General features: G+C 50.4%; 1 protein-coding gene across 4 annotated transcripts in view; it reads left to right on the top strand.

Moving 5' to 3' along the window:
• The window catches only part of HPCAL1 (hippocalcin like 1), a 110,041-nt gene extending 92,706 nt beyond the window's left edge, over positions 1–17,335 (top strand). Inside the window, exons 3-6 of one of the 4 annotated variants that reach the window (XM_060186991.1) lie at positions 4,858–4,947; positions 11,196–11,597; positions 15,017–15,122; positions 16,506–17,335. In XM_060186991.1, coding sequence (XP_060042974.1) covers positions 11,220–11,597; positions 15,017–15,122; positions 16,506–16,603 — 582 coding nt within the window. In that variant the 5' untranslated portion in view covers positions 4,858–4,947; positions 11,196–11,219 and the 3' untranslated portion in view covers positions 16,604–17,335. Of the gene's footprint in view, positions 1–1,934; positions 2,151–4,857; positions 4,985–11,195; positions 11,598–15,016; positions 15,123–16,505 lie in introns of those variants that run through there. The other 3 variants (XM_060186990.1, XM_060186992.1, XM_007529834.3) reach the window with 3 other exon arrangements.
• Positions 17,336–18,527: the final 1,192 nt, after the last annotated feature.

Genomic DNA, 18,527 nt, shown 5'->3' with positions numbered 1-18,527 from the left:
TTATTTATTTATGAGAAAGACAGGAGGAGAGAGAAAGAACCAGGCATCACTCTGGCACGTGTGCTGCCAGGGATCGAACTCGGGACCTCATGCTTGAGAGTTCAAAGCCTTATTACTGCGCCACCTCCCGGACCACAGATGGTTCCTTTATACTGGTTCTTCTCTTGACTATTGTCTTTACTGGCCTATTCTAATAAACTTTCTTTAACCATTGCTGCATGTCGCCTTCTTCCCTCAGATTCCCTGTGCGCTGCAAATATGTTTTCAACTGTGATGGAGTGGCACCCCACATACAAAGAGGGGGCTCATAGTATGGGGTTGGGGGGAGAGAGGCCAAGATGGCTTTCCCTCATGGTTGCAAATTTGTCATATTGAACCTGACAAAGAATTCAAAAGTTGGAACCTTGCAATTTATTTCTTTTTCTTGCCCCCCACCCCCCACCCCCAAGCAAGTGTCTCAAGCATAGGTGACTTCATGGCTCTGGGCCACTTTTTTGCACTTGGTAGAGGACAAGGAGAGGAAGAGGAAACACAGCCCCAGAGTGTCCTTGGGCATACCGTAGTTCCTCCCGTGTGGTGCTAGGGTTCAAACTTGGATGGCACGCATGCCAAAGCCCATGCCCTCCACAGTGAGCTGTCTCACTGGTCCCGGCAGTTTCTTTCTTTACTCTCGCCGGGCTCAGAGGAAGGACTTGGGGAAGTAGGAAGAAAGAGGGACCTTGTAAGCCTTGCACTTCGGGGGTACAAAATACTGCTCTGTATCCCAAATATATATTTCCACCAGGGTTATCTCTAGGACAGGTGCCCATACAACTCCAATGTTCCTGATGATCATTCTCTCTCTTTTTTTTCTTTTCCTTTCTCTCTCTCTCTTTTTTTTTTTTAGAGAGGGAAGGAAGAGAGACAGAGAGAGAGAGAGAGAATATGAAAGAGACCAGATGCCTTGGACCAGACCGTCAGTGCATTGGGAGCCATTTCACGAGCCCTTCTTTTTGACAGGTGAGAGCTAGAGAGGGAGACAGAGAGAAGGAGAGACACCAGCAGCACTGTTCCACTTCTTGTGAATTTTCACTCTCTCACCCCTCAAAGGTAGGGAGGGGCCAGGGGCTTGAGCCCCAGGTCCTCATGCCTGACAGAGTGTGCACTCTAGCAGGTGAACCTCTACCCAGCCACTACGCTATAATGAGTTTTTGAAAGGCTTGTCTGTTTGTTCATTATGCTCTGAAGCCTCCACCATGTGAATCCACTGTTCTAATAGACTGAGCTGTTCCCCGGCCCATCACGATGACCTTCATTCAGCAGGTGCTCCCCTAAAATGTGCCATTCAACATTCACTGCTTGTGACTCTGTGTGAACCCCGCCCCCCAAGTCCTCCCTTCCACTAAACCTAGGGCTTCCGGTGTTGTGCTAAAAAAAAAAAAAAAAAAAAAAAAAAAAAAAAGGCCAAGGGCACCTTTCCTGCATTGCCTACACTCCTGATCATAAACTCACTAATGACAGCTCTCGAGTGTGACCTCAGGGTCTCCAGGGGACAGCTGGCACGTCACCATCCCTGGGCCCGACATAATTTTTGCTGGGCTGATGCCATTTTTATTGAGAATGACTACTGGTTTAATTTCCTCACAGAGATATTAAACATGAATCAAACAGCAGACAAGATGATTCACTGGAAGTTTCCTTCAAAGTTTATAAAAAATTATTGTTATTATTATTATTATTATTATTATTACTTTTGGATTGGTGTGCTTGAACCCTCAGAAATACAAAGCTGCAGGCCTCAGATAGCTCGTCCACTGGGGGCAGCACTGCCTGGACAGGACTTTGCCCTGTCATTGTGCCCAGAACTGCAGGGGTGTCTGAAAAACACCTCTTATGTCTGACGTTTGCAGTGACACATCTTCCCACAGCTACCCCACCAAAGCTCACTCACTGGGGACACAAGAATGCAAAGAGTGGATGTGGTTAGTGTGGGGCCTGTGAACCGAGAGTTTAGTTACCACGTAGGCAGGCTGCTGGCAGAAATTTCACTTTTTTGTTGCTTAAAGAGTTCAGCAGAAGGGTCTGCCAGTCCAGATCCTCAGGAGAGGGGCTTAGGCTCCATCAAAATTTCTCAAGTGCTCTGGAAACCTCCGTGGGGAACCAACTCAGAGGTAGGTGTTAGGGTTTGAATGTGCGTGGGAAGGGGGCTGGCACCCTGTCCAAACCCTATGTGTGTGTGAGTGTCCACAGAAAAGGAAAGAAAAGCGTCCGGCAGGCAACTACCCGAGCTCACCTGCACCTGACTCCATCTGCAGGTGGGGTGACAGCCGGCTTCTACCTGCTGGTGACAGATGCCCCTCATCCAACACTCAGTGCTGACCCTCCTCGACTTTGACCTGCGAAAGCACCCAGAGACCCCTTTAACAGGCAGTTTTCTTATTTTTCACTCCGGCTTTGCAAATATGTGCTGCCTTTTGAGCAATCTGTCTCAGTCCCCAGGGTTTGATGGTGATTTTCTTCTCATTTTAATATTTATTTCATGACCGAGGACATTGTATCAGGGTGGTACTCGGGTTCTTTCCTCTCACAAATAAATAAATGGCTGTGTGTGTGTATGTGTGTGTGGGTGTGTGTGTCTTCATGAGGGGCAGAGTGGTGGCACCTGGTAGGATGTGTAAGTTACCGTGTTCCCAGCCCCGACCTCCAAGGTGGAAGCTTCATGAGAGATGGAGCAGTGCTACGACGAGCGTCTCTCCTCTCTCTCTACATCTCTGACTTCCATCCTCTATTGAAGAAAAAGGAAAAAAAAATATTTTCATGAGAGAGAAAGAGACGGATGTCACTCCAGTACCTGCCAGGCTAGGGTTCAGAGCTGGGGGCCTCAGGCATGTAAATCCAGTGTTCATTGAGCCAGCCCCCCAGTCCTTCATTTCTTTCTTCCCTTAATTCCCTTATCCCTTACTTCTACTTGTGTTACTCTATCCATTTGTCTCATATTGCTCGAGATGGTTCCATATTGCTAGTACTATCCGATACTGTCTTGTTAGTCCTGCCATTGTCTGTCGAGGTGCCTGGAGAGGTCACACCCCTCACCCCCAGCCATGTAGCAAGGATGGCATGCTTGGTGGTGCAGGAGTGTCTCTCCAGAAGCTCAGCCCTGGAGACACAGGAGCCCAGGCACTGCTTGGGGCCCTTGTATTGCAGGATAAAGTCCCACCTCCCCAGCCACACCACACATGTCATATCCTCATGCCTTCTGACACACTGTGGACCTTTCTCCACTGGGCCAACGTTTCCCAGAATGGCAGCTGCAGAAGTCATTCCTCCCCGCCCCTCAAAGCCTGGCTCTGGCGTCTTTCTCCAGCAGGCCTGTGGCACTTCCCTGCTCTCATCCTTAGGTGGTGGCGCCCTTTCAGCTCAGCCAGTGTGGAAGATAATGTTGGAGTGAGTAATGCCTAGGGAAACCTGGCTTATATTGCTTCCTCTCAAAATAGAAGGTTCCCTGGAGTGAAATCCTGATGATTCCATACAGTGATGATGTGTTAGCACAGCCTTTGCTCTGGCAGCTCCCCTCTGCCCACTTGGTTCTCTCCCTCCTGGAGCCAGAGGACAGACCCAGACTTTCCTCAGTCAGTGGTGGGGAACACATGTGGGCCAAGGAAGGGGATGGGTTGTGGGGGGGGGAAGGTGCTTTGGTGTGTGTGCGTAGTGCATGATATGTGGAGTGCATTGTGTTGTATGTAGGACGGAGGCTGTGTGCGTGAGGTGTGTGTGGTATGTAGGGGTGTGTCTTGCGTGTGTTCTGTGTGAGGTGTATGTAGCATGGTGTGTATTGTGTGTGTGGTGTGTAGGGATGTTCTGTATGTGTTGCAAGAGTGAGGTGTGTTATGAGTGTGTGAAATGCAGGAGAGAGGTGTGTGTGTGTGGTATGTAGGAGAGGTGTGTGCTGTGTGTGTGTGAGGTGTGTGGTATGTAGGAGAGGTGTGTGCTGTGTGTGTGTGAGATGTGTGGTATGTAGGAGAGGTGTGTGCTGTATGTGTGTGAGGTGTGTGGTATGTAGGAGAGGTGTGTGATGTGTGTGTGTGAGGTGTGTGGTATGTAGGAGAGGTGTGTGATGTGTGTGTGTGTGTGTGTGTGGTGTGTGGTATGTAGGAGGAGTGTGGTGTATGTTCTATGTGTGAGGGGTGTTGGAGGAGTGTGGTGTGTGTGGTGTGTGGGCATGTGGGGTGTATTCTGTGTGGGAGGGGTGTGTGGTAAGAAGGTATTTGTGGTGTGTCGATGAGGTTGTGTGAATGTGCAGCCTGCACATAAGTCCCCCAATGTGTGCCCACCCCCACCCCCGAGTTGCCTGTCATGACCTGCCCGCTTCTTGGAATGGAGAAGTAAGTGGCTCAGGGCAGCTTTCAAGTGACCCTTCAGTCTCTGGAAGCTCCCTGACTTCCAGGAAGCCTGGCTGCTCTGGAAGTGGACCTGAGCCAGAAACCAGACTCAGAGGCAGGCGTCACCTCCCTTAAATAGAGCTTCAGTCTCCTGAGGGCACCCCCAGCACCCTCAGCAGCACCCACACCCTCACCACTGTGCCAGACACACCCTCAGGGCCAGCAGGGAAGACAAATCCTGAGCTGATGGAGGCCCTGCCTTGTGGCTATGGAGCTGGTTCCTTCCTTTCCTCCTTCAAGAACATAGGAGTCATGGCTGTCACTGGGTCACTGGATCTCACCCGGTCTCAGGGAGCACGAGAGCCAGGTGCCCTGCTGTGCTGGGCATGCAAGCGAGACGGCCTGTGAGAAGGCGTAGGACACACATGCTGTGGCCTCAGCCTCCCAGTCGGCCATGTGAGATTGACTCTCTCTTTCTCCCTTTCTCTCTTTTTTATAGGGCAGAGAGACATTGAGAGGGAAGGAGAAGATAGGGAGAAAGAGACACCTGCAGCCCAGCTTCACTGCTCATGAAACTTCTCCCCTGCACGTAGGGGCTGGGGTTTGAACCTGTGTGCTTGCACATGGTAACATGGGGGTTCAGCTGGGTGTGCCACCACTCTGCCTCTCTCTAAAAGGAAAGAAAAAAAGGAAAAGGAAAAGGAAAGTCGCATGGCCTTGCTTCGGGTCCTACCCACAGTCCCTTCTCCTGGTAGCAGATCCTGTGGGGAGAGGTTTGCCCTCTTGGGCATGTCGCTTCCTCTTCCCTCCTGGCCCCTCCCCAGAGGCTCTTTATGCCTCACTCAGGAAGCAGCTGAAAGCACTCCTACTCAGAATACTCATGGGCTTTGTGAGGAGGCCACACCATCCAAGTGGGAGAACCCAGCTGGAGGGTGGCAATGAGCCCCCTGGGGAACCGCAGAGCTGTGTGAAGAAAGGGCTCTTGTGGTGAACGGACCTTTGAGTCTGACATGCCCTCAAGCCTGTGCTCTCCTGTAGCTTTTCTTATGTCATGAAAAATGGAAATTTCCAGAAGGCCAAACCTGAATTATGGACTGTTCTTTCTTGAAGCTTCAGGCCTGGTCCCTGCTACCCCCCTCCCCAAGACTCCTAACACCAGAATTCACATGGTGCTAAAGCAGAGGGTCCTTCCTGCAGGCACTGGTCTAGCCTTTGGAAGGCATGACCATTGTCGGAATATCTGTATTGAAGACTGACTGATTCCAGGCCCTACTGAGCACCGTGGGGGTGTGGTGGCAAACAGAATTGGGAAAATCAGTAAATGCAGCAACAGAGTGTTAGGAAGTAAGAAATGCTAAGGAAAAGGACAGATGACAAGCGAGGAGCATGTGAGTGTGGCTGCTGTCTTAAAGGATCCCTCAGAGGAGGTACCCCCGACCCCAAGAAGAGCCACGAAAGCATGAGCATTGAGGGAGTCTGCCCTGCAGATCCTGAGGATGAGGAAGAGCAGGCCAGACAGGCAAACTCAAAAGCCTCAAGGCTAGAACAAGCTTAATGACTCTCCTGTTGACACAGTAGAAGTATTGGTCTCTTTCACCCACCCAGGAGTGCACAAGTAAATCATCTAATAAAATCTGAGGTATACTCAAGATGTTTTTTTTCCCCCTGCAGGGTTATCACTGGGGCTCAATGCCTGCACTATGAATCCATTGCTGGAGGGCATTTCCCCCATTTTGTTGTCCTTGTTGTGGTTATTGTTATTATAGCTGTTGTTGTTGGATAGGACAGAGAGAAGCTGAGAGAGGAGGGAAAGAGAGGGGGAGAAAAAGATAGACACCTGCAGACCTGCTTCATCACTTGTGAAGTGACGCCCCTGCAGGTGGGGAGCCAGAGACTCGAACCAGGATCCTTAGGATGGTCCTTGCACTTTGTGCCATGTGCACTTAACCCACTGCGCTACCACCCAGCCCCCTGAAGATAGGTTATGAAATGCTTTGGAAAGTAAAGGTAGGAGCAGTATGTAGGAGCCTGGGAAATGCATCTTCCTGGCAGGGGCATTTGAACTGGCCATTGATGGATGACTAGGAGTTTGCTGGGTAGCTGGGATGAAGACCCATATGGATAAAACAGCATTTCCAGACACACCTGGTGTGCAGGGAGAATCATCTCTTCCAGAGCACTAGCAGTTTCTTCAGGGCCACTAATACACCCCTGGGGATCTTCCCTTTCTTCCCCCCCCCCTCCCACTTTATTCAGGACATTTTAGGCTCTGCAGAATGGAAAGGGAGGATGACTCAAGGCGGAGGAGGGACCCTTAGCCTTCCTCCTTCCTTTCTTCTCTTTCACTTTGGGAATCCTGGGGGTTCTGAGCTGCCATGAGTGGGTCCAGAAGTCAGTTGGATTGCCCAACCACAGTGCCTGGGTTGCAGCCCATCCAGCTGGGATAAAACCCTGATACAGTGGGTTGGCAGGAAGCTCTCTGGAAACAAGTGCCCCCAGGGCCAGGACCGGACTGCCTGTCCCCATGGGCTGCAGAGGCCACTAATCACGCCCCTAGACCTCTCCAGCAGACTGATCTGACTGTGTGTCCATCAGAAGAGACAGGGATGCCTCCCTTTTACAGCTGGCCCCAGAAGCTGCTGCAGATGGAGACCTGGGGGGGTTCTTGTACAGCTGTGACCTGCAGACACCATTATCTTTCACATAGGGGTGCTAGGGGGTAAAGTAAACATCCCTTGAAAGTGATGTGTGACTCGGGGGAGGGGGGGGCGGTGCCTCAAGATCAGGTTCTGAGGAGCCATTCGACTGCGCCCTCTAGCGCCCATGTAGTTGCTCTGCAGGCTGAGCTGCATGACAACTTCAGTACTCACAGCCCCTCTCAGCCCACCTGGGACAGGAATGCTCTTCTCAGGACATTTGCCACCCAGTCCTCATAAGAAAGAACTGGGCAAGGTGTTGCATGAAAAAATTCACAAATGGCAGTCCAGGAGGTGGCACAGTGGGTAAAGCATTGGACTCTCAAGCATGAGGTCCCGAGTTCAGTCCCCAGCAGCACATGTACCAGAGTAATGTCTGGTTCTTTCTCTCTCTCTCTCTCTCTCTCTCTCTCTCTCTCTCTCACATCTTTCTCATTAATAAATAAGTGAAATCTTTTTAAAAATTTCACAAGCCACCTGTTTCCACTGGCCCACCCTGTCCCTTCAAAACAAGTGCTTGCTTTTGGTGAGCGCCCCTGGTCTCTTAAAGTTCAAGGTCACGGCATTTACCCGTTATCCAGCCTCCTCCTGAGCTTTAGCTTTTATAAGGAGTTAATCTGCCTCCCACCCCAACCTCTGCAATCACCTTCTCTCCCCATATTTCGAAGTCTGGTTGGTTCAGCAAGCTTTGGAGATCAGCCTTGATGAAAGCATTTTAGAGAAATAGGATGAGATGCCCCACCCGTGCCTTCAGTGGATATGGCGCTGTGATTAATGGAACATTTGAGCACTGAGTTCCGGGAGCTTCACAGAGCCTGCTGACAGAACCATTAAAAAGGCTTTAATCTTCAGGTGATACTGACTTTAACTTCAGCATTTTCACAGGGTTCCTCAGCTACATGTTACAAAAAAGAAAAAAAAAAAACATTTAGCACATTAACAACAATAACAGTTACTGAGAATGGGGGAGTTGAATGGAAGTGCTACATTAACTCCGTTTCCCATTTTTTCCCATTATGGTGAATTAAAATCTCCTCTTTGATGCTCTCTTTAAAAAGGTTGGTACTTGTCTGATCCTAGTCCTGCTAGGACATGAAGCTTTCAGAGCCAAGTAGGAGATGAGTTCTGACCTTAAATCGATCATCTTTTCCCTGGCATGCCCATTCTTCACAGTCTTTTTTGCTGGAGATGAAAATAAGATTTTTTTTTTCTGGTAAATGAACACCAGGGGTGTCAAACTAACGACCGGGACCAGGGGAGGCATTTCTGCTGGGAAATGCATGCTGTCGCCTTACCTCTCTGCAGAAAGGCTCGCTTTTTGTCAGCTATCATCAGTAAGGTTGGTTCGTTGACTTAATTAATAATGGGGGGGGAGGTTACTGTGCATGAAGGATTCTGCTGGCTGAGTCCCCTGCAAGGCCACCAGCTTCAAACAAGAGAGGCCCCAGGAGAGAGCTACAACGAGGTGCTCATAGAATATCTCATCTGGGAGTCGGGCGGTAGCACACCAGGTTAAGCGCAGTTGGCACAAAGCACAAGGACCGGCATAAGGATCCTGGTTCGAGCCCCCGGCTCTCCACCTGCAAGGGAGTCGATTCACACGTGGTGAAGCAGGTCTGCAGGTGTCTATCTTTCTCTCCCCCTCTCTGTCTCTCCCTCCTCTCTCCATTTCTCTCTGTCCTATCCAACAACAACATCAATCATAACTACAATAAAACAACAAGGGCAACAAAAGGGAATAAATAATAAATAAATATTTTTAAAAAGAGAGAATATCTCATCTGAGCCATTCAGAAGCATGTGAACCCATCAGTGAGTGAGAGGCAGTGCACAAGGGACCATCGTCGACTTTCTTCAGTTTTCACGGGTTCTGCTTCACAGCTTCGTGAAAGTCACTTTTTGTCAGGCTGCCCTGGTGAGCAGCTTAATGGCAAGAGGAAGCTAAGTGGGGCACTCACTGGTAGCCTCCATCACTGTGCATGGACTTGCCACTGAAGGGGCCTGAGGAAGTTCACAGCACAGACACTGTCCTTTGTCTCTGAGACGGACACGGCCTGATCTCCTGCTAGCCTGGCTCAGTGCGGCCCTGCCCCCTCAGCTCCTAGACTGCCATGTACTCACCAGAGGTGTCCTGTGGGGGACCCCCACGTCCAGTGACTTTAAAAGTCTATTTGGTTTCAGTTGGAGCTGCCAGCTTCTTAGGCCAGCTGCCAGCACCTCCATCCTTCTTGAACCTTTGTGTCACTTGTGCCTCCTCTTGACACAGCTGTGCTATAAGCAAGCTTGGAGGTCCCTGGGCCTGCACCCTTAGGCATTCAGAAGACCCAAGGGGCTGGAATATTCTGAGCACCACTGTGCCCCCAGTCTGGCCCCAGGACCTATGGGTATGCCAAGGCTAAAGGCAGACTGCATTTCCAAGTGCAGATTTGTGGGGAGCAGAGCCCCAACCTAGTGGACCCCTGTGCACAAATGCCGGCACATCAGACACAGGACACAGAACGTGTGCGCAAGTGTGAGGAGGGACACAGAGTTGCAGACTGGACCTGTCCAGACTCTTCCAGAGAATTCCATATCACCTCCCCAAACTCCACTGCTTCTCCTGGTGCTGGGGCTTCTCTCTCTCTCTTCCTCATGTGAAACTTGATCTCATGTGACATAAATAAAATAGCAGCCTGGGTGATGATGCAGTGGGTAGTGAGCCAGACTAGCAAGCATATCGGGTCCTGAGTTCAGTCCCCGGTACCACAGGTACCAGAGTGATGGCACTGCTTCTCTCTCCCTCAAATAAATCAACTCTGAAAAATAAGTATTTTTAAAAGGTCACGCTGAACAACCCTTTGATTCATCTGACTGGTTGTGGTCAAGAAATTAAACTCATAGAGAGGTACCCAATTATGAACAGTGCACCTCCAGAAAGGAGAATGGAAAAGTACTTCTTTTTTTAAGCGTATTTATATGGCCTTAGATAATTTTTGCCAGTAACATGCCATTAAAAAAAAAAATGATGAGGGCAGGGGTAGATCGTGTGATCATTATGCAGAAGAGACTCTCATGCCTGAGGCTCCAAAGTCCCAGGTTCAATCCCCCTGCACTACCATAAGCCAGGCAGAATAGTGCTCTGGGGAAAATAAAATTTAAAAAGATAAATAATGAAATATGACCTAGGTTCAAGCCTGGCCCCCACCACATACAGCTCCAGTGCTATAATGTCTTTCCTCATCCCCCTGTCTGTCTCTGCCTCTCCCTCTTTCTCTGTGTCTGAAGAAGTTTGCCCCTGGTGATGAAACCTGGTGATGACAAAAAAAAAAAAAAGAATGTTGGAAACCTTTGTATCGCTTCTCGGCCTTTCGGCTAAGATCAAGTGTGGAGACCTTTGTTGGGTGTTGATTCTAAATCTGCTAGCCCAGTCCAGCCCAACCCAGCCCAGCGGAGCTTCTCAGAGGCAAAGTAGAGAAGAGACCCCCCCCCCCAATTCTGGACTTGTGTTTTAATGATAAAGACAGTGGGGAGTTGGGGAGTACAGAGGATCTGAGGTCTAAGCTATGTGGCAGCTCTGCCTGGAGCTCAGAGGGAGTGACGAACAGGATTTATCTTGATCCCCAAGTCTTACACAGTCCCCAGCGGACATGAAGAATGCTCTATTCTATGACTTTCAGTTGTAGTTTTTTTTTTTTTTTGCATGACTGTTCTCTGTTTGTTTAGATGGAGACAGGGAGGTAGAGAGAATGAAAGACACCACAGCACCAAAGTTCATGTCAGTGCGATGTGGGCTGAGCTCGCACCTGTGCTGTGCTCATGGGACAAGGCGGCACACGGTCCAAGGAGCTATTTCATGGGCCAGTGTCTGCATTCTAGATGCAAAACTGCCTTGCAGCATGTGGGTGGCTTGGTCCGACTTCCCTGGAAGAGCGCGCCTATCTGGGGATCCTAGATGAGAGGCTCCACTTTCTCAAGGACCAACCCCCCCAAAAAAGGGGGGTGGAGAAAAGGAGAAGCCAGTGCACATTGGGGGCCTTTGGGTCTCTCCAGCCCCTGTTGCACCAGGGGACATATGTCAGTCCCGCCAGTAGCCATAGAGGCAGGAAACCAGACACTGCCTCCCCCCTCCACGATGCCCCAGCTGACACCCCCTGTCTTGCAGGTGTAGCCCCAGCCCCTCACCATCATGGGCAAGCAGAACAGCAAGCTGCGGCCCGAGGTGCTGCAGGACCTGCGTGAGAACACGGAGTTCACAGACCATGAGCTGCAGGAGTGGTACAAGGGCTTCCTCAAGGACTGCCCCACTGGCCACCTGACCGTGGACGAGTTCAAGAAGATCTACGCCAACTTCTTCCCCTATGGCGACGCCTCCAAGTTCGCCGAGCACGTCTTCCGCACCTTCGACACCAACGGCGACGGCACCATCGACTTCCGGGAATTCATCATTGCACTGAGTGTCACCTCCCGGGGCAAGCTGGAGCAGAAGCTCAAATGGGCCTTCAGCATGTATGACCTGGATGGCAACGGCTACATCAGCCGCAGTGAGATGCTGGAGATCGTGCAGGTGCGTACAGGAGCTCGGCCTGAGGGCCTCTGCAGCCCCCCACCTCAGACCAGGCCCGCCCTCCACACAGTCACATTCTCAGCCAGGTCACTGCCTGCCTTTCCCATGTGCTCTGGAAGTGACCCACTGTCACCCGGATGAGCCTGTCCTCACATCACATGGTTTGTTCAGTGTCATTTTCTTACGGCACTGATGCGAGAAGAAAAAAAGCTGGCCAATATTATTTGAAGACTTTCTTTTGCTACTTCTTTAAAGTTTTTTTTTATTATTATTTTATTTGATAGGGTAGAGAATAATTGGGAGAGGAAGAGTAGATAAAGAAGGAGAAAGACAGCTGCAACACTATTCAACCACTTGTGATGTTTCCCCTCCTGCAGGTGGGGACTGGGAAGGCTTGACCCTGGATCGTTGCACACGATAATATGTGTGATCAATTAGGTGTGTCACCATTCAACCTATTTGTTTTGTTTTGATTTATTTTACCAGAGCACTACTCAGCTCTGCCTTACTGTGATGCTGGGGATTGAACCTGGGACTTCTGGTGCCTCAGGTGTGAGTCTTTTTGCATAACCATTATGCTATCTCCACAGCCCTCTCTCTTTTTTAAGAGAGAGAGAATGAGTTCAGTGCAGTGGGGGTCTGACTTGAATCTGGGTCATGCACAAGGTAGAGAGAGCAGCACACTGTCCAGTCTTGCTATTTCTTTTATCAGCCCTCTTTTTCTCCTTTTAATTGAATGCTGTACTGGGAATGAACCAAGAAACTTGTGCATGTGCACTACTGCCCAGCCCAGTGACTTCCCTGGTCCAATATATATATATTTTTTCAATTAGGAGGTGGGGGGAGAGGACATAGGAAAGGAGAGGGGAGGGGAGAAAATCAGAGCACTGCTTCACCATCGATGGAGTTCCCTTGGTGCTGTGGTGTTCCCACGTTGTTGCTGGAACTTGAACCCAGGGCCTCATACACTGTAAGTGTCCACCAACCTCTCTCTGAGCCTCTTGCCTTCAATATTGTTTTATTGAAAGTCAGTTTCTAAGAACCTTCCGGTGACATTAAGTGAGGAATTACTGTAGTGATGGTGAGAATTTGGTGTTTACTGGTCACTTGCTGCATAGCAGGGCTGCTCTAAGCACTTTGGTCAGTTTTTGTATTCACAGCCCTATAAGGAGGAATTCTCTGCATTTTGTGAAATCTGGGGACAGCTCAGAGAACTGGTTAGCTGAGAATAATAACAACTGAGAGGACCTTTGATGCTTGCAGAAAGTGCCTGCCAAGGTCTTTGTGTGTGTGTATGTGTGGGGGGGTCTTATGTTTGAGAAAGTGGTACACAGTTTTATAATATCCCTGGGATGTGAAATTATAAAGAAAACAGAATGGGAGTGTCTGATCTACGTCTTATGAGATCTCCTTCATGCCCGTCACTAGCTCAGGCAGAAGAAGCTGTTTTCCAGAACAAATTTAAGTTTTATTCACTTTTCCACATACCCAGGATTGTGACAGGGAGCAAGACCCGCAGAACTGCCGCTCACTAGCCAGGCCTGCAGTCTGTGACATTTGGTTCTAGAATCCCTCAGAAGAGGCATTCTCTCTGTAACGAACCTTAGAGCTGCCTCTTAGCAAACCCATGGACTGCTAAGCTAGTCCGTGAGGGGTAACCAGCCCAGATAAGTGGTTTCCATGCAGTGAGAATGAGTCAGCACAACTTTGGAGAAGTTCTGTCATTGTCACTTCCGGTTTCAAGCTCCAAGCAGAGGTGGATGCTGGGATTCCCTCTCCTGGCCCACATGTTCACCCTTACCCTTTTGTAGACCTGTCCCTGACTGAGCAGACTGACCTGGCCAAATTATAATCATTCAGAGCACTAAGGGGAAGTCCTGCCTGTTCAGTGGGGTCTGGGGTCTGAGCCCCCCCTCCCCAAGCCACGTTCCCAGACGTCAAGAACCTGCAAGTGACTCCTCAGCTTGCAGGGCATGATACCCACCTGCCACAACTCTCTCAGGGCTAGTGGGCAGTGAGTGTGAGGTGGTGCCTGGGTTACCCCAGTTGTGCAGCACTCCTCCTGACCCAGAAGGCTGCCCTCAGCTGAATTCCTGGGCACTGGCCCACCTCCCCTCCCCGCCCCCCCCAGTCAGCTCTCAATCCACCACCATCTCAGTGGAGTCATTTTTTCCTTCTGTTGAGCTGCGCATCAGCATGTGGCTTCCTGTGGTGTTCTTCTAGCTCACTGTGAGTAGCAGGGGCTTTTTATTCATTCTCTCTCTCTCTCTCTCTCTCTCTCTCTCTCTCTTTCTTTTAGCTGAGCAAGGGTCCCAAAGGTTGTTGAGGAGCCACTCCTCTTGTTCCATCTTATTTTTTGGTTTTATTCTATTCTGTTTTGCTACCAGGCTTATCGCTGGAGCTCAGTGCTCACATGATGAATCCACCACTCCCAGTGATCGTTTTCACTTTTTTTTTTTTCCGCTTTCTTTTTAGTGGATAGGACAGAGAGAAATTGAGTGGGGAGGGAGTGACACACACACACACACACAGATATATATATATATATGGAGTGGGGGGAATACCTGCAGCACTGCTTCACTGCTCATGAAGTTTCCTGTCTATAGATAGGGTCAGGAGGGCTTGAACCCAGGTCCTTCTTGCACATGGTAGCATGTGTGCTCTACCAGATACAATCTTAAAAAAAAAAAAAGTTACTTATTGGCCAAGGAGATAGCTCAACTGGTAGAACATGGGACTTGTATTACTAAGGCTCCAACTTACTTCAAGCCCCCAAATTCTGTGTACCAAAGTGGTACTCTGAATGCCCGCCTGCTCTCTCACACGTGGAATTCTCTATATATAGCTAATGAAAAATAACTTTTGGGAAAAAAAAGTCTTTTCAATGTCTTTATTGGGGGAGGGAGATAGCATAGCATAATGGTTATGCAAAAAGATTCTCATGCCTGAGGCTCCAAAGCCCCAGGTTCAATCTCCGGCCCCACCGTAAGCTGGAGCTGAGCAGTGCTCTGGTGAGAAACAGACAGAATACTTACAGGTAGACATATGGCACTGCTTGGATCTGGCTTAGTCAGATAGCTCGTTTGGACAGTGTGCTGCTTTGTCATGTTCAAGACTGAGATCCAAGCCTAGCCCCCCTCTGCATTAAGGGAAGCTTTGGTGCTGTGGTCTCTTCACTTTGTTTCTAATCTCTGCCTCCCTTTTTCTCTCATAATATTATATAATGAGAGAGAGAGAACCACAGCAACACTCTGACATGTGTGATCATACCTTCATGCATGCAAATCCTGGGCTTGACCTACTGAGTCACCTCCCTGACCTCACCCCACACCTCATCTCGCTGTGGGCCAGACAGAGTTCTTACCCATGCACCCTTCTCATTCTGGAATCTCTGGGTGTCTTTGTTGTCCTCTTCACAGGCGATATACAAAATGGTATCCTCTGTGATGAAGATGCCAGAGGATGAGTCCACCCCTGAGAAGCGTACAGACAAGATCTTCAGGCAGATGGACACGAACAATGACGGTAAGGGCAGTTGTCGTGTGTCTGTGAGGACAGGAGGCCAGGATTCAGAGTCAGGGGCTCTGGGGCCTGCGTCCTGGCTCTGTCCTTGAGGCCAGTCCTGCCCCCTGAACCCTCCCTTTTAAAGCAGGAGACCATCAGCCCCTGGGCGTTGGTGGGGAGTGAGAGCAGATATTCCGACTTCAGTTGTCCTTGGGCTCAGGTATTGGCATCAGTGGTTCCTAAATGTGGATTCAGGGAAGCAGGCTCCTTGATCCTCTGAGATTTAAGCCCCCTCGTGCCCCAGTGGCCCACGGACCCCTTCAGGATGTGAATTACCAGGGGCTCTGCCTCGCCCCCACCACCACGCAGTGTCCCAGGGGGGAGTTCAATCCCTGGCATCATATATGCCAGAGAGATTCTTAGGTTCTCTCTCCGTTTTTCTTATAAATAGAGATAAATACTGCTTTTTTAAAAAAAAGTAACAAGTAGGGTCCAGGTGGTGGTGTACCTGATAGAGTGCACGTTACCATACACAAAGACCCAGGTTCAAGCCCCGAGTCCCCACCCACCCAGTGAAGCAGGTCTGCAGGTCTCATTCTCTCTCTCTCTCTCTCCCTCACTCCCTCCCCCCTTTCTGTTTCCCTAGCCCTTTCAATTTAGTGGATTTATGTGCTATTGTGCGTCATATTGCCTTTCACTTAACCCACTGCTTCCTAGTGAAAGAGAAAAATGGGAGGAGGTTCCATAAACATCTGTGATGGGCTGGGAGACAGCATAGTGGTTATGCAAAAGACTTTGATGCCTGAGACACCAAAAGTCCCAAGTTAAAGCCGTACCACCACCATCAGCTGGAGCTGAGCAGTGCTCTGTTATTTCCTCCTCTTCCTCCCCTCTTCTCCTCCTCCTCCTCCTCCTTCTTTCTCTCTCTCATTAAAATAAATAAAATAATATAAAAGGAAAAAGAAAGAAGGAGGGAGAGAAGGAAGGAAGGAAGGAAATAGAGAGAGAGAGAGAGAGAGAGAAGGGCCGGGCAGTGGCACACCTGGTTGGGCGCACATGTTACAATGCACAAAGTCCCAGGTTCAGTCCCCCACGCCCACCTGTGGGGTGGGGGTGGGGGGCGAAGTTTCACAAGTGGTGAAGCAGTGTTGCAGGTGTCTTTATCTCCCCCTTCTCTCTCTTGATTTCTCTATCTAATAAATAAATGAAATGTAAAAAATACTTTGAAGAAAAAGAGAAAGGCAAAACATCTGTGAGTGAGGCCATCCAGTTTGCGGTTGGTTTAAGTCATTAACCAAAGGGTCCAGGTGGTCCCCACTCTGGGAGCTGTACCCCGCTCTCCAGAGGAAGGATGCAGAACAGCACACAGTTGACCCCCCTTTCCTCCCATCCTCCTCTCCACAGGCAAACTGTCGCTGGAAGAATTCATCAAAGGTGCCAAGAGCGACCCGTCCATCGTGCGGTTGCTGCAGTGCGACCCCAGCAGCGCCAGTCAGTTCTGAGGGCTCTGGCTTTGGGACAGTTACAGAGAAACAAAGGCTTGTCTCGCCATTTCTGCTTCGCTTGCAAAAGTGGATACCTCTTCAGTCATTCCCACTCTCCTGGGACCAGGGCCCAGGCCACCCTGTGTGTCCCTCCCGCCCCCTTCTGGCCCCCAGCCCCAGGCCCACCCTCCCAGGGAAGTTTCTACACAGGCTTCCGGCCCCCAAGGCACCTCTTCACCTGCTGGAGGCCCGAGGACACCGTTGGGACATGCTCCATCACACCAAGGCCAGCGAACTTGTTCTGTGACGGCAGGGGACTCTGTGGGAGAGGTGAGGACAAGGGGCAGGAGTATAGAAAGACAAGTCCTCCCCGTGCATGGTTTCACCTCACCCATCCCATTGTCTCCGACCAAAGCCACTTGCACGCACCTCTCCCGTGGCCCCCTTCCTGTCCACACGTAACTTATACCCGTGGTGACGTGAGATGTGACGTGTTGGTCCTGTATTTAATGCCTCAATTGCCTTTGAAGCGTGCTTCCCTCGTGGCCTGTGATCCCCCCTCCTCACCCCGTCCTGAGCTGGTTTGTTCTGTGGTATTTATGCATTCTCAACCTGCCTGTGGACTTACTTGCATGCAAGCCCAGTGCCACGGGCCGGAGCACCGTCCATAGCACGGGTGTGGCCCGTTGCGTCCCTGTTGATTGGTCTGGCATTTCCTGTATTAAAATGATCAAATAAACTGAGTTCTCTGAGTTTGGCATTGGTCCTTGTCACCCCAGCCCTGAGTGGTGGCGCACCTGGTTAAGTGCACATATTACAGCACTCAAGGACCTGGGTTAAAGCCCCTGGTCCCCACCTGCAGGGGGAAAACTTTTTGAGTGGTGAAGCAGGAGTCTCTCTGTCTCCCTCCCTATCTCTACCCTTTCTATTTCAGTCTCTATTCAATAATAAACAAATATTGGTATATATAAATACATACATGATAGTAAACAATAGAATCAAATAGTTGTAAAGACTCCACAGCCTCTGAGTAGAAACCAAGATGCCACCTTTCAAATGCCATCAGATCATCGGCACAACCAGGGCTGGTTCATGATGAAGCACCTTCGGACCTGCAGCCTGGGGCCTTGATGGGCAGTGCCTGCCCGGTGGTGGCGAGACAGCCGGGGAGCCTGGGGTGTGTCCAGCTCGTTACAATGCGGCAAAGTGGAGCCTCTGACAACTGTGCCTGGGTCTTAATGCCACAGCTCAGGGTGGCAAAGGCTAAGTCAGCAGTGCCCCTGGAGGAGAGCTGTTGGGGCATGCTGCCCAGGGCACAGGGAGGGGCAGGACTGACTGCAGCAATAGCCAATCTCCAGAGAACAGAGCAACAGGCAGGCAGGTGATTACAGAGGTGGGAAGGCAGCTGTGCTCACAGCTGTACCACCCGCACCTGCAAAGATACATGAAGCACAGACACAGACATGGATTCCTAGATCCATCCGCAGGGAGGCCGACACTAGCGAGTCAGCTCACCAGGAGTAGAGGAGACTGGCCCGGGCTGGCAGCCTGGGCCCATTTCCACAGACTGGATGTTCCCCAGCAGGTCAGTACTTCTACTTCTTGGTCTGGGACTGGGGCCACTGGGGGCATATGTGTTTGATAGAAGGCTTCTCAGAAGAGAACAAGTGATGAGAAGAGTAGCTTCTATGGGCAGACAGACCTGCAGTGGCCTAGAAGAGCAGGTGTCTATTCAGGGATTGGCCTCCTCTGGCACTGCCCAGATGCCAGTGCTCAGGGTTTGGAGGAGTCAGGGTGGATGGGGTACTGGGTGTGGGGTGCGGGTTACACATATAGCCTGCCACCAGAGGGCAAAGGGTGGGACTCCGTCCTATCCCCTGTGGGCTCTTTCCGGCAGCTTCTAGGACTACACTGAGGGTGGGGGTAGGCTCCCTATGGCCCC

The sequence above is a fragment of the Erinaceus europaeus genome, chromosome 3, assembly GCF_950295315.1.
Source record: "Erinaceus europaeus chromosome 3, mEriEur2.1, whole genome shotgun sequence".
Classification (NCBI taxonomy): Eukaryota; Metazoa; Chordata; class Mammalia; order Eulipotyphla; family Erinaceidae; genus Erinaceus; species Erinaceus europaeus.
The sequence above is the reverse complement of the archived record's forward strand: the minus strand, read 5'-3'. Positions and strand labels throughout refer to the sequence as shown.